General features: G+C 37.7%; 1 protein-coding gene across 1 annotated transcript; it reads left to right on the forward strand.

The window, feature by feature from the left end:
• Positions 1–2337: 2337 nt before the first annotated feature.
• On the forward strand, positions 2338–5176 carry LOC104452642 (polyol transporter 5). Its single transcript, XM_010067103.3, has 3 exons — positions 2338–2628; positions 3134–3480; positions 3729–5176. The coding sequence occupies exons 1-3, from the start codon at positions 2463–2465 to the stop codon at positions 4821–4823; spliced, it is 1608 nt and encodes a 535-aa protein (XP_010065405.2). The 5' UTR covers positions 2338–2462; the 3' UTR covers positions 4824–5176.
• The last annotated feature ends 9525 nt before the right edge of the window (positions 5177–14701 follow it).

Here is a 14701-nt window from a genome sequence, read left to right on the forward strand (position 1 = left end):
GGAAATCGAACCAACTAAATTTGGCTTTTAACTTAACATAGAAAAATAGGAAAAAAAAAATTTGTGCTTTTGCCCTAGCTACACTAGTCGTGGTCAAATTTAGGCTTTTGCGTGCGAACACTTGAAAGTTGTGACCAATGGGAGTTTGATTCGTGAATGCTTGCTACTCTGTTTCGTGACAAGTCTTAACAACTACGAAGAGCAACATACAACGTGTATTGTTGTTAAAATCTAGGGTTTGCTTGTCCTCTCCTTCTCTCTCTCTCAAATTTAGGCTTTTGCGTGCGAACACTTGAAAGTTGTGACCAATGGGAGTTTGATTTGTGAATGCTTGCTACTCTGTTTCGTGACAAGTCTTAACAACTACGAAGAGCAACAGGCAACCTGTATTGTTGTTAAAATCTAAGGTTTGCTTGTCCTCTCTCTCTCTCTCTCTCTCTTTTTTTATTCTTTTTTTTTATTTCATTTGTTTATGAACGGATATGAAATTGTTGGGTGTGACGCAGCCTTCTTTTGGAAAATCATGACAAAATCCACAAATTAATTATGGCAAGTGAACCCAAAAGTTGATATCTTATATTATTTTTCCTCGGAATCGTGGAGCACCTACACCTTTCTGAGTATCCGATAAATCTTTGTTGAGTAAAAACAAAACTTGAGCATAGAGTTTGTGTTTTGGAAAGTGGCCTTATTAAATAAGGCAAATCCGGTCATTTGAAAATTCGAGCATGCTTATATTACTGGAGAACTCTTGAGTTGAGTCAGCACTTAGAAGTTACCGTTACTAGTTACTAGAGACAGTGACCATTTTGGTCCAATCAATGAGAAATCAACTGGTCAAGAAAATAAAAATAATATCAATAATCAGGCCATCAAATTAGAAAAGCAATTCTTGGCCGTGGGCAGCCTACAATCAGCATACTTCTTAAAGTCGTCAAATTCACATATTTAAAATGATATAATCCCTTTTGTCTTATTGTACATTGCAAACAGCACACATAGTTAAGAAACCTTAAACTATGGACATAATGTTTATAACTATATGTAATAATCAGTATCTTAGGAGTGCATAATTGGTGTTTGTTCACACCTAGACATATTCCCGTTTGAACGTACAGCTGTGTCATGGGGAGATACCTAACCCTGCCAGCTAGGTACAAGTCTCCGCATGATTCTTTACATTTTATTTTTGTCTTGCCTCATTGAAACTTCAAACAGACAATTAGTCATCACTCAGCAGCAATGAATATTAAATAGATAAATAAATAATTTAATGGATGGAGGCTTTTCAACCAGATCTAGAAGGCGTATCCCCACACTAGCAATGCTCCCTTTTTCTTCATTTTTGTTCCCTTGCTTTTGAATTTTGGATAAGCTCCAAGGCATAAAACTAGATCCACCTTTTGATTTGATCAAAAAGAAAGCCAGCAAAGTTTCAAAAGTCACTTTTTAGAAATCACTTTTTTTTTTCATAGGTCAAAAAGTTAGGTTTTTTTCATTAACAAGTTATATAAATTGAGAATTATGGTTGGTTCATATCAACAATTTGATTACTTCCAGTAATAATTCCCAAGTGAAGGGACAACCTAAGATACTTTACCAAATATGGAAAATAAGGTAACGCTATTTAGTAGGATGGATATGTTCCAAATGGATAGAGTTTGTTCTCGTTCAACTCATTCTTGCGCGGAGTGAGTAAGCAAGAGATCAAATGAGAGTGAGAAAGTAAAGAGAGAGTCATAGAGGTGGGATGGGTCAAAGTAAGTTATGAACCCATTTATTACTCATAATTTTTTTTACTTTATCATTTTTATCCATATATGAACTTTTTCCTAAATATAATTAGTCTATGTAACTACCAATCCATTAAATATGGATTAAAAAAATTTTATGACTCATTTTGACAAATCTAGTTTAAGTTCGTATAAAACTATAATAGTTTTAGAATTATAATAATGACAATCATGGCAAAGTTTAAAATATGAGATAGAAGGATAGTGGAAAAAGACAAAATATAATATGAAAATATATATATATATATATATATATATAGTATATATATCGAAAATAACATTTTTAAATTAACCTTCACGTGTGTGCGTAAGGAAAAATTAACAAAGATTCCCATACGTGCCTTTTCACAAAAAGATGTTTTTTCGCAAGTAGTTTTGTTTTATCTTTGGGTAAGAGAGAATGGACGATGAAGATGACAAGTCAAAGTGAGTGTAGACCCACGAGAGCACAGAATCGTGGACCAACGGTGACGCCAGCTTCGGCCTCAGTCCGAGACGAGCGAAGCCAGCTTTTTTTTTTTGCCTATTTATACACTCCCCATCTATACACTCCCCATCCGCCCCAGCAGTTCCGTGCACCTTCTTCACGCACATCTCCTCTCGTTTCTTCTCCACTTGTTATCAAATCACTTGTATAATCGCAAACAAGAACTCTCTCTGGTGGGGAAGATGGAGATGGCTGACCAGAAGACCGTGGCCAAAAGTGCCGTCTCCAACAACGGCCTCCGACCGAAGTCGATCGAGGACTTCGATCCTCCGGCGAGGCCGCGACGGAACAAGTACGCCATGGCCTGCGCTACCTTGGCCTCCACGACCTCCATTTTGCTGGGTTATGGTCAGTCCCATCTCTCTCTCTCTCTCTCTCTCAATCTGGAGCGGAGCTTACGATGTTGTGAGGGATGGGAAGGCTCACCATGGTCGTTGCCCACTCAGTTTTAGACCCATTAAAGCACATATATCTCTGAAAAATGTTATTTGTGAATTAACTTGCAAACTGTGAATAATAATGATAGATCTATCGCAAAAGGTCATTCGTTTGATGGATAAGGAATGAAAAAAGAAAAAGAAAAAAGAGTTTTTATTTTTTATTTTTTCACGTACTCGCATCTATTCCGATAAATGATTTCGAATGACATCATCAACTTGCTTTCTTTTTGTAAGCCAACCAAATTAACATGTCCATCATGCTTATTATTTATCATTATTATCGTCTTATTAATAATATATATAAAGGAAAATCAATTTGAAGAAACGAGGAGGAGAAAAGGTCATGAGATTTAATTTTTCTATTATTCTCTCAATTTCTTGTAAATAATTTTTAAATTTTTTTTTTTTGACAGACATAGGGGTGATGAGTGGGGCAATCATATACATAAAGGAAGACTTGAAGATAAGTGATGTGGAGGTGGAGATCTTGACGGGGATCCTCGCCGTGTACTCGCTACTTGGTTCAGCGATGGCGGGGCGAACCTCCGATTGGATTGGCCGCCGCTACACCATCGTGTTGGCCGGGGCCATCTTCTTTGCCGGGGCCCTTCTCATGGGCTTCGCCCCCAACTACGCCTTCCTCATGTTCGGCCGCTTCGTCGCCGGCATCGGCGTCGGCTACGCCCTCATGATCGCTCCCGTCTATACCGCTGAGGTCTCCCCTGCCTCCACTCGCGGCTTCCTCACCTCCTTCCCCGAGGTACTAACTCATTTTTTTTATTTGGCTCCCCCTAAATTGGTAGCATCTTTCTCATTATTGTTTTCATTTTTCATCAACTTTGTTTTTTTTTTTAATGTTGCATGTGCAGTCTTCTTGCTATGAGAAAAATTAAAAAGTTAGAATGGTGATTCACGTTTATGGCTTATTTTTCTCGTTTAGAACTTTTTGTTATTACGGCCGCCAACATGGAGCCCACTATATGAATGGATGTCATTTTGGTGGTTTAGGTATTCATCAACATCGGCATCCTCCTCGGCTACATCTCCAACTATGCCTTCTCCAAGCTCCGCCTCAGCCTCGGGTGGCGTATGATGCTCGGTGTGGGAGCAATCCCCTCCGTCCTCCTTGCCTTCGGGGTTCTCGCCATGCCGGAGTCCCCTCGGTGGCTCATCATGCAAGGCCGCTTGGGTGATGCGAAGACCGTCCTAGCCAGGACCTCTGACTCCAAGGAGGAGGCGGCGCTCCGGCTCGCGGACATCAAGGAGGCTGCTGGCATCCCTGAGGAGTGCAACGACGATGTTGTCGAGGTCACGAAGCGGAGCACTGGGGAGGGTGTGTGGCGTGATCTCCTCCTCCACCCAACGCCGTCCGTTCGCCACATTCTCATTTGTGCCGTTGGGATCCACTTCTTCCAACAGGCTTCCGGCATCGACGCTGTTGTCCTCTATAGTCCTCGCATCTTTGAGAAGGTCGGCATCACCTCCTCCGATAGAAAGCTCGTCGCCACCATTGCGGTCGGCGTCGTAAAGACATTGTTCATTCTCGTCGCCACCTTCCTCCTTGACCGAATCGGAAGGCGGCCGTTGCTACTGAGCAGCGTCGGCGGGATGATCATCTCACTCGGCTCCCTCGGAGTGTGCCTCACGATCATCAACCATAGCCAAACGAAACTCATGTGGGCGGTGGTCGTGTGCATCGCGTCGGTGTTGTCCTACGTGGCTTTCTTCTCCATCGGGATGGGGCCAATCACGTGGGTGTACAGCTCGGAGATCTTTCCGCTAAGGCTCCGGGCGCAGGGGTGCGCGATCGGTGTCGCCATGAACCGGGTGACGAGTGGAGTGTTAGCGATGTCGTTTATATCGCTATACGAGGCGATCAGCATCGGCGGGGCCTTTTTCCTGTTCATGGCAGTCGCGTGTGCCGCATGGTTGTTCTTCTACATACTAATGCCGGAGACGCAGGGGCGAACGCTAGAGGAGATGGGGCAGTTCTTTGGTAATTACACCAAGTGGAGGTCCGTGGCAAGGGAGATTGACATACAAAGGAATAAAGAGGTGGTCAACGGCAACGGAGGCAATGGCGAGGGCCAATTAGGGAAATGATTATAAAGGTAGGGTACATCCGGTGGAAATGGATGCCTTTGTTAGGGTTTTTATAGTAATTATACGTAATGTGATTTGGTTTGATAATTGCTGACGTGGATAATGCCGGAAAGGGTTGCTCCTTGTTTGGCATTTTAAAGAAACAAAAACGAATTACTATGATGAATTTCAAAAGAAGAAGCCGAGAGAAATTCCTTGGTTCTTAGTCGTCTACTCTTTTTCCTTTAATACAGTGGTTGGGACTTTTGTTTTCACCACCAATTTGGATCTTTACTTAGATAATTTACGAAGGTTGTCATCTGGACCTATTCTGTCAAAATCGAATTTATCGTGAATAGATGGATCCAATGGAACAACATCAATTTCCACTCATTTCATTTAATAGTGAATATTACCCTCGGTATCTCAAGTTCGGAACTTGGGTGGTTCTTATCGTGCGAAAGTCGGTACCGCTACGCCAAATCTAAATTTATTCTTGTCATCAAATGTAGAAGCTATGAATTGTGTTATAACTTCCCTTCACTGGAAGACTTATCTTTTTTTTTTTTTTTTTTTTTTTTTGCTGCACTTAAGTGAATCCACATATAAAATTTTCAACTTTACAATGAATTTAGGTTATATTCCAAGTAAAGTTATGTCACACCCAACGATAATTTCATATCCATTCATAAAAAAATGAAATTAAATTGACATAATTCATAGATTGAATAAGAAAAAGGGGATTGATGATCACTACACAAATTATCACGTAAGATACAATAGATGTTGGATAAATCTATCCATCGATTAAGCTTTTAAAAATAGCTAGGATAATGTCATTCTCTAACCGATGAATATAGTTATATATATATCGAGAAAAAGCAAACTTTTCTTTTTGGCGCCCCCCGCAGTGGCGAGGACAGAGAGAAGTCAAGTAAATATGTAGTCTTATAATAAATCAAAAGTACATCGTTGGCTGAGTTGCTCATCGTGGCACAAAGCACAAAGCAAAGGAGCAAACATTCACTGATCAAACTCCTGTTGCAATTTCTATTTTGAAACCCTAGAGTATATTTCCTCGGTTCAAGACATTATTTAGTCCAATTTTATGCTCTTTTGAATTGACATTCCACTATAAATTGAAGAAAGATTAAAACATCAACTGGGGTGCCTCCTTCAAAAGTTTTGATTTATTGTTCAATGTTCAAAAAAAAAAAAAACTCCTGTTGCAATTTCTATTTTGAGGTTTAAGACATTTATTTACTAATTTTATGATCTCGATTTATAATCTTATCACGATTTAAATCTCGATCCTATGTAAAAGAAAATTTGAAGCGGATGGGAGTGTCTAGATAATGGAGGTTCAAAATCCTATAAATTCATGAAAAGTGTGGATGACATATTACAATGTCTTAATTTGGTAAGTCCTACATCTTTCACTAAGGCTTGAAAATTTTTGACTGGTTACATGTATACTTATGCATTTAATTTGGTTGGTTGATGTTTCCAAACGCCGCGATGTTAATTGACTAGATTAATGGGAACATCTAGGTATAGGAATGAAAATAGTCGTTACGTTCAATATGACAACTTCCATTTATTTCACTTTCTTCTACTTGTTCTAGTCCTTTTTCTTTTTTGTCCCACTTGATAGGGGAAAATTATTTTTTTAAATGATGTACGGTACAATATTATATCATAGAATATCCGGTCTCTCAAGAATTTCGACACAAAATATATGAGAGGGAACAGGGTGCTCTCATCTGATTTTAATGATAGGGTGGTCATGTTGCTCATTCAAAATAAATAAATAAAGAAAATAAAGAAAAACTTTTCAGCTGCACTTTCGAAAATCATGTGGTGGTCGTGCTTCTAAGAAAAGGGTCCACTGCTGAGTGATTGAAATGGTGGGGATTGCTTATGGAGAAGATTTAAAGAGGGCATGAACACATTTCAATCGATGCACTGTCCTAATTATTGATGGGGAGGGCCTGATTTCTTGCTCTAGTCCTGTCGGTGGCACTGCTCTCAGCCATCAACCTTTCCCTTTTTTGTCTTATTTTCTAATTTCCATTGTTTAATTTGAGGTTCCTAATTCTCAATATAGTAGGACCACCAAAATTTCACGCTCAAAAAGAACCTTTTTTTTATGCACAGTTTAACGAGCAGGGCCAGAAAAAGGCAAAAAAAAAAAAATCAAGATGTGGCACAGAATTCGTATGGTACATCAATCAGAGTGAACTATGCAAAGATAGTGATGGCAGCTTGAAGTGCACAAGAGAGAAACTGTACCAGACGACTTCAATAGGAATGGCTTCATCCGTCGTGCAAGCGAGGCTTGCCAAACGGTGCATGTGCAGTTGGTACCGTGTCTGCGAATCTGACACCTCTCTCTGGTTCATCTCCTAATCGATCATGCATCAGGTGGTCCAAAGTTCTTTCTGAGTCGTCAACTACAGAGAGTTTAAAGCACAAATCGGGTCCGTGTCTGGTCGGCCAACAAGGGATACCAGTAGTGCAAAGCTTGGTTCTATGATTTTGATGTGCTGGTTTAAGATTGCAAGTTGCAACTGTGCATTGAACCAGAGACCAAGCTCATGTTATCTGGGTGCAACTGAGGAAAGTCATTTTGATAATGCCTTCAACTGATTAGCATTTGAGAAATAAGTTGGATTTTGCGTTTTGTGATGTCTCATAATGATAAGGAAATTTCAAGTGATTATTTGTTTGTCCCTCGATTGACGATAACTATGTTTGTCTGATGTTGATGTTTTCGGTTGCCCGTAGACTGAGTCAATCGAGAATCGAGAATTGAAAGATTGCAATCTTTAGATTTTTCACGCAATGTCATTTTCACCGAAGGAGCTAGGAAATCCATGGCCGAGAATGTTTTTAGATTTCGTGACTTGAGGTATAAGTTGTTGACATTAAGATTTGCAAATGGGCAGGAACTCCTTCCATCAAGTCAAAGCATTAGGTATGCACAGAATTATTTACACACATCCCCTCCACCCATTTCCTGTTATCCGAGCATAAAATATATGGCAAACATAAGAACTTGGGGGATAGAGAGCCATCATCAAACTTCTTATGATTTTTCGTAAACTTTAATGATCAAACATTAATGATCAAACGTTATCCCAAAATTTCTTTACCAAAAAAAAAAAAAAAAAATTGTCCCAAAATGAAAATTATTTGAAAGGGCACACTTCGACAAAGCATCGGTGTATGTACAAGAACATCTAGAGGCAACACTCGAATTACCTATTAAGGCAAGGCAAGAAGCAAATTCTCGTGGAATTCCTTCTGTAATGTTTGAGACACAAATGATAAGATCTGCTTTCTTGTGTACCTATTGCAACTTCGAAAACTTAACGAGTCTCCTAGGATCGCCACACTATAACGTGGGATCGAACCTGTCAGATCAAATGTAACTAGTGATTGAGATCTTGGCCTTGAAGTATGCGCACACCGCATCGCCATCACATAATCGAGAGAATTGGGATCTGTTTGTTTTGATTTCTTTTTTATGTTTTTAAACAATTTTTTTGTTTTTTTTTCCAGCGAACAAAAAAGGAACATAAATGCATTTATTTACGTTTTTGTTCCAAAATTATTTTTTTGTTCTTAGAAACACATTTGAAACAGAAATAAGAAACAAAAAAAAAATTTGTTTCTTATTTCTGGAACAAAATTTATAAACACTTTTTCTCTCTCTTCCATTGTCTTCTCTCTTTTTTCTTCTTCTTTTTTATTTCTTTTTTCTTTGGCCGATCGCCGGCCTCGGCCATGGACGGCGACCAGCCTTCGAGGGCCGGTGACCTCATCGGAGCGTCGCCGGCCCCCAGCGAGACCGAGTGTCGCCGACCCCCAGCGAGACCGAGTGTCGCCAACCCCTAGTGAGGTGAGGCCGACCTCATGTCGGGCTGGGCGAGTTCGACCTCGCCGGATCTGGACAAGCTTGAGCTCGCCCAACCAAGGCGAGGCTACTAGCCCTCGTTGGCCGGTCACCAGCCATGGCTGAGGCCGGCTACGACCGACAAAACGAAGAAAAAAAAAATAAGGAAAAATAAATAAGAAAATAGAAAAAATAAAATAAAAATATTAAAAAATTTAAAAAAAAGTAAAAAAAATTATAAAAATTTACCAAACGTGTTTATATTCTTTTTATATTTCTAGAACATGTTTACCAAATGCGTTTTTTTGTTCAAAAATTGTTTCCTGAAGCAGAAATAATTTTTTCTATTTTTTTTCCTAAAAATAATTTTTAAACAGAAATGTTACCAAACACATCCTTAGAAACAATGCTCGAAAAACAATACATCTTTGTCCAGGAGTGAGAATAAGTGCCAATCAAACCAAAGATATAATGTACATGATGTCAGCATCTTTACAGTGTATAATGTGAAGACAGCTTGTTCAAAAGCTCATCAGAATCGAAGAGGAAAGAGGAGAGGGGTTGATGACAAAATCATTTTTCTATGACTTGCTGTAGATACTGTATTAGGTCATATCCAACAGTAGCCGATTTGTTGTACGGGTCTATACAAGTGCAAATCATGAAATTAGCCGCCCCACGCTCACTCATTTTAGGATGAAATCTCTTCCACAAATTGCTGATGGGGTCACCTGGCTAAAACAAGGCAATCCACAATCCACCATTAACAACACCGTGTTGATGATATCATCCATGTGACGGTGACCACCAGCAAGATAGCCCTTCACACACAATCTAAAAAGAATAAGACAAATGTAAAGTTTTGATATAATGACTGGTTAACAATCAAGGAAGCCATTGTAACTTAACCAAAGTCAGAAGGTATTGGACAGTAAAAGTTCCGATAATGAAATATCATTGCTGGCAATTTGTGTTTTCTCGCATCAAATTTGAAGTATAACATACATTCGTCGACCTGAACGTGGCAAGTTCATTGATCACAATGCATCTTTGCAACCAACATCATCCAAGAATGGCCACAACAACAATAAACTAAGCTTTTATCCAACTATGTGGGGGCCTTGAATGACATGTTTAACACATTTTAAAAATGACTTCCCACCTATGAAAGTGCTAAAACATGTTTGAGTATGTTTAAAAGCATATAGACAGATCCAAGTGTGTGGAAATAGGTCACTTAGTATCAATAAAATGTCCGGCTGCATAATCAAACATGCTTAAATGAATTTATATAGGCTATGAAGATCAACTCACACACCAGAAAGATTTAATTCTTTGCCTTTGCCTTTTATTAATTAGTTAACCACAATTACAAGACAAAAGGGATTAAGTTCAACTAGGATACACTTGATTATGTGCTAGCTCGTGTTGTGTGAACAAGTCGAGTCCCAAATTGCCAATTTATAAAAGATACCATGATTGACTGCATTAAATCTACTTTGCCTCGCGAAGCGATTCCAGGTCTCACTCTTCATGACTTCGGAAAGGTCAAGCAGCTGAGTCATTTCATGTCTCAGTTTGAAGTACACAATTTCAAACCACATATTTCCACCTGACAACGTTTCTAGGATGAAACCAGAATCGATATGTACAAACCGTCCCATGCTGCATTAATCATATTGCTAGGGCTCCTTAATTTTTCTGCAGAACTTTTCAGCAATATAAAATTAGCTTTGTTTGAATGAATAGTATCACCAGTCAACAGAAAATGAAACCTTTCCCCATGAAAATCAGATGAACTATTTTATCCTCAATACCGCATGACCAAAGTGGTGCTCAAAAGGCATGCGTAATGCCATTTTCCTTTGTTTCTAAACTGAGGTATGCCTGATCACATTGCTAAATAAGCATAAGCTAAAGAGTACTAACACTGGTACGCAACACGTGACACGACACGACATACTATGTCAGTACATCATTTCTCCAAAATAGAGAAAATTCTAATATATTGAGACACATTGTATATTAAATATATATTTTTATATATACATGATAAATTATCATTTTATGATTGTTTTAATTAAATTAATTTGATTCAAATTCACAAATAAAGAGTCTAAAATAAATTTACACTAAAAATTTCAATCCACCATTTGTTAATATCATTCATTATTTCAATTTAACAAATTCAACTCCATTCTAATAATTCATAAAACTTGAAGAAAAAAAAAAGCCAATTCTCATTCTAGTTTCGTATGTCGGCATGTGTCGGAAGAGAAGAGTGAATTGTATGTCATGGGAAGTGAGAGTCGAAAAAAAAAAAAAAAGAACACTAGATTTTTCTTCTTTTCTATTTTATTTTTATTATTTTTTTATTTTTTACATATTTGCTTTTGCACCCCTTATTTTTTAGAAAATTTTTAAAATTGATTCCATGCGTATTTGAATCACGTGTCAGAATTTCGAACTCGTATGTTGAAATTTCGGACTCGTGTATTGGAGAATGTTGGGAGAGTTGACCAAGTGTCGGAAAATCGACACCTATCGACAAAGTGTCGGAGAGTATTCAAACGTGTTGAAGTGTCAATACGGCACGAAAGCTTTCAAAAAGTGTCGGTGTTGTCTAAGGCATAAGTAGAATGTATATACGTTAGAGAGAAAGAGAGGGGAGAGAGAAAGATGTACTTGTCAAAAAGAAGATTGCCATTGTGCCTATCTCTCGGTTGAAGCAGAAGACTAGCAACTGCGTAACCAGCAGTACCAATGATTGAAATTTTCACGTACAGCTTCAAAACTGGGAGAACCAACAGGCCCATAGTTCTGTTGGAATATTTCATATAAATCCCCATCAGTCGTTTCACCCATTTGACTTCTGCTTCGAGTGTTAGGCCCAACCTGCAAGCCCAAAGAAAACGTTGCAATGAGCAAACTATTCGAAATATAGTCACTTTAGTAAAAATGAATCTACATTTGTCAAATCTTCCTTTCTCCCAACAATAGCTCTGTTAGTAATATACGTGAATTTTTTTTTAAATAATAACGGATTAAGATGGAAATATATTGTCATTTTTTTTTTCTAAAAAGTATGTCAAAAAATCAAGATTATTATAATAGGATATAAAAATAATGTTATCCCGAGTTTTTCTTATCTATTCTATAATTGAAAAAAACATGCATATAAAATTAGACGATGTAAATTAAAAAATTTATAAAATAATTGTCATTGAAAGCATTCCTATTGGTATCATGAAATCAAAAGAACAATGTATTTATTTATACGAATATGATGTAATATCATCATATGTTTCATGCAAGAGTGGTAAATGACAAATCACATCTTACACGATTGAATATTAGGTAAGAGATATGCTAGGGATAATTGCCAATTGTATGATAGCCAATTTGGTCATAAATGTTTCAATTGTGCCAATTTAATTTTAAATATTTTGATAATTTGTCAATTAGTCATAAACCTTTGTTTGTGTCAATTTAATTATAAACATTTTGACGATTTTTCAATTTAGAAATAAATCTATTATTTGGATAAATGGCTAGAAGGATTACATTGGAAAATTATCAAAAGATTTAAGACTAAATTGACAAATCATCATAAAGTTTTGGACTAAGCTAGCACAATTGAAAGTCTTAAGATTAAATTGGCAAGTCTTCAAAAGGTTTAAAATTAAATTAGCATAATTAAAAAAGTTTAGAATTGAATTGGCTTCCGTACTATAGGTTTTGGACTTTTTAAACAATTTTTCCTAACATGTCACGAATATAAGTACCTTCATTAGAGTAAAATATAGTGTACGTCTTGTGCAGGTATAAATTATTGTACAACAAAACGAATACTTTCTTTATGTACAAAAAAAAAAAAAAAAAAAACGTATGGAGACCAAAATTGTCCTGAAAATTATGCATGTAGGTTTATGTCAATGCACAAGTATTTTGCTAACAAAGAAATAAGAGTCTCTCTTAAGATCCATTCATTTCGCGGAAAATATCATGTTTCTGGAAAACATTTTCTTAGAAGTCATTTTCCAGAAAATGATTCTATTTTCCGGTGTTCGGCCGAAACCTAAACTTCTAGTGAAAAATATTTTCCATTGTTCATTAGCTAATTTAATTGTTTGGGAAAAATGATCAAAATTGAATTTTAATATTTTTAATTGACCAAAAAATTAGTTTTATTTTTTATATTTTTTAAAAATGAATTTTTGATTATTTGTATTTTTAAAAATCAAAATTTTTATTATTTTTTATTATTTCTTTCTTTTTCTTTTTTTTTCTTTTTTTTCCTTTTCTTTCCTTCCTCCTTCCTCCTCCTTCCTCTGCCGCCGCATGCCTGACGATAGCCGGTTGCCTAGCGGCCGACCAAGACGTGGTCGCCACCAAATCTGGCGAGGCTCGAGCTCTGCCCTAGGCTGGTGAGGCCCGAGCTCCGCCCCAGGCTGTCAAAGCTCTACCTAGCCCAATTTGGTGAAGCCAAGCTCACCGCCACCAAGGAAGAAGATGAAATGGAAAAATAGAAAAGAAAATAAGAAAAGGAAAAAAAAATAAACTCGATTTAAAAAAATAACAAAAAAGAAAAAGAAAGCATAAATGTGTTGGTGAAGAGAAAGAAGGTGAAAGAAGTTATGGAAAATGTTTTCCTCTTCTCAAAAGAGGAAATTATTTTCCACAATCTTAGGAGGAGATTTTCCATTGACCAGAAAACATTTTCTTTAACTATCTATTTTCCGCCATCTGAACACCGGAAATTTTGGAAAATGTTTTCCCGAAAGTTGTTTTTCGCAAAACGAATGGACCCTTAGTCTATGATCGCCATCATTGTCCAGCAATAAGTGCATTGTTAGCCCATGAGTATGCATAAATAGGGCTAGAAGAGGGTGAGGACTTATCAGTGGTAACCTTCCTAGAGCTCAGAGCCGAAAGTATGTAGCTATTAGACTGTATTTGTTTTGCATAAAACATTTTCCTTATCTTTATATTTAATTTGCCTAAAAAAATGAGTTAATGAAAAATCTATTATAAGATTCAGAAAAATAATTTCCTCTTTAAAATATCTCAAATCACTTTTTTCAAAATGTGATTATGTATTAGCACTCACACCTCCAACTCTACACTTGGGCATAAAAATCCCAATGATGGTTCCCAGGTCTTCAACATCCAAAGCCATGTCTCCATTGCCCAGGCTTGGATACATCGAGGCTAGGCCCATGACTTTGGTGCTAGTGCCCATGCTCGGGACCTCAGTGCTTGTGCCCAAGTCCCTGGTGCATGCGCCCAAGTCTATCGATGTAGAGCCCAAGTCCACAAAGGCCTTGCTTAGGTCCCCAATACTCAAGCTTAGTCCCTAGCATTTAGGCCTAGGTCCACAAAGGTCGTGCCTAGGTCCTCAACACTCGAGCTTGGGTTCTTAGTGCCTGAGCCAATGTCTATTGAAACCAACGCCTAGGACCCAAGTTGCCTATGCTCAAATCTATCAAGGCTGGGCCTTAAAACCCTTATGCATGCACTCAAGTCCATTGAGGTCAGGCCTGACTAGGCCCGACATCTCGGCTTGCGCCCTAATCCATCAAAGCCATGCCGAAGACCTAGGTGCCCCTACCTCAATCATTGGCAGTTGGGTTGGGTTCCATCACGACTGGACCTTGGAATCTAGTGCTCATATGAAGTTCCCCAATTACCCAAACACAAATTACTAGCGACCGAATAATATATGTCTATTAAGGAAAATATTATCATTTTCCTAGAAAATGACTTTCTAGAAAAAAAAATTTCAAGAAATATTACATTTTTCGTCAAACAAACAAAGTATTTATAATTACCTCTTTTTTCTTAGACTCTAAATTATTTAAACGACGCCATCAGCATATGTTAGATTTGGAGTAGAAAGATTGAGGACTGGAAGTTTTTAACCTGATGCATCAATTATTAAATATTTCCCGCGTCTCTTTGACTTGTACTAAAAGCCACCTTGCCCCCTCCTTTAATTGAC

The sequence above is a fragment of the Eucalyptus grandis genome, chromosome 7 (genome assembly GCF_016545825.1).
Source record: "Eucalyptus grandis isolate ANBG69807.140 chromosome 7, ASM1654582v1, whole genome shotgun sequence".
Taxonomy (NCBI): Eukaryota; Viridiplantae; Streptophyta; class Magnoliopsida; order Myrtales; family Myrtaceae; genus Eucalyptus; species Eucalyptus grandis.

Excerpts from the sequence above, each read along its gene's own strand:
- LOC104452642 (XM_010067103.3), top strand. The coding sequence starts at position 2,463 with ATGGAGATGGCTGACCAGAAGACCGTGGCCAAAAGTGCCGTCTCCAAC. Across the intron at positions 2,629-3,133 it reads CTCCATTTTGCTGGGTTATG|ACATAGGGGTGATGAGTGGG; the intron begins GTCAGTCCCATC and ends TTTTTTTGACAG. Across the intron at positions 3,481-3,728 it reads TCCTCACCTCCTTCCCCGAG|GTATTCATCAACATCGGCAT; the intron begins GTACTAACTCAT and ends TTGGTGGTTTAG.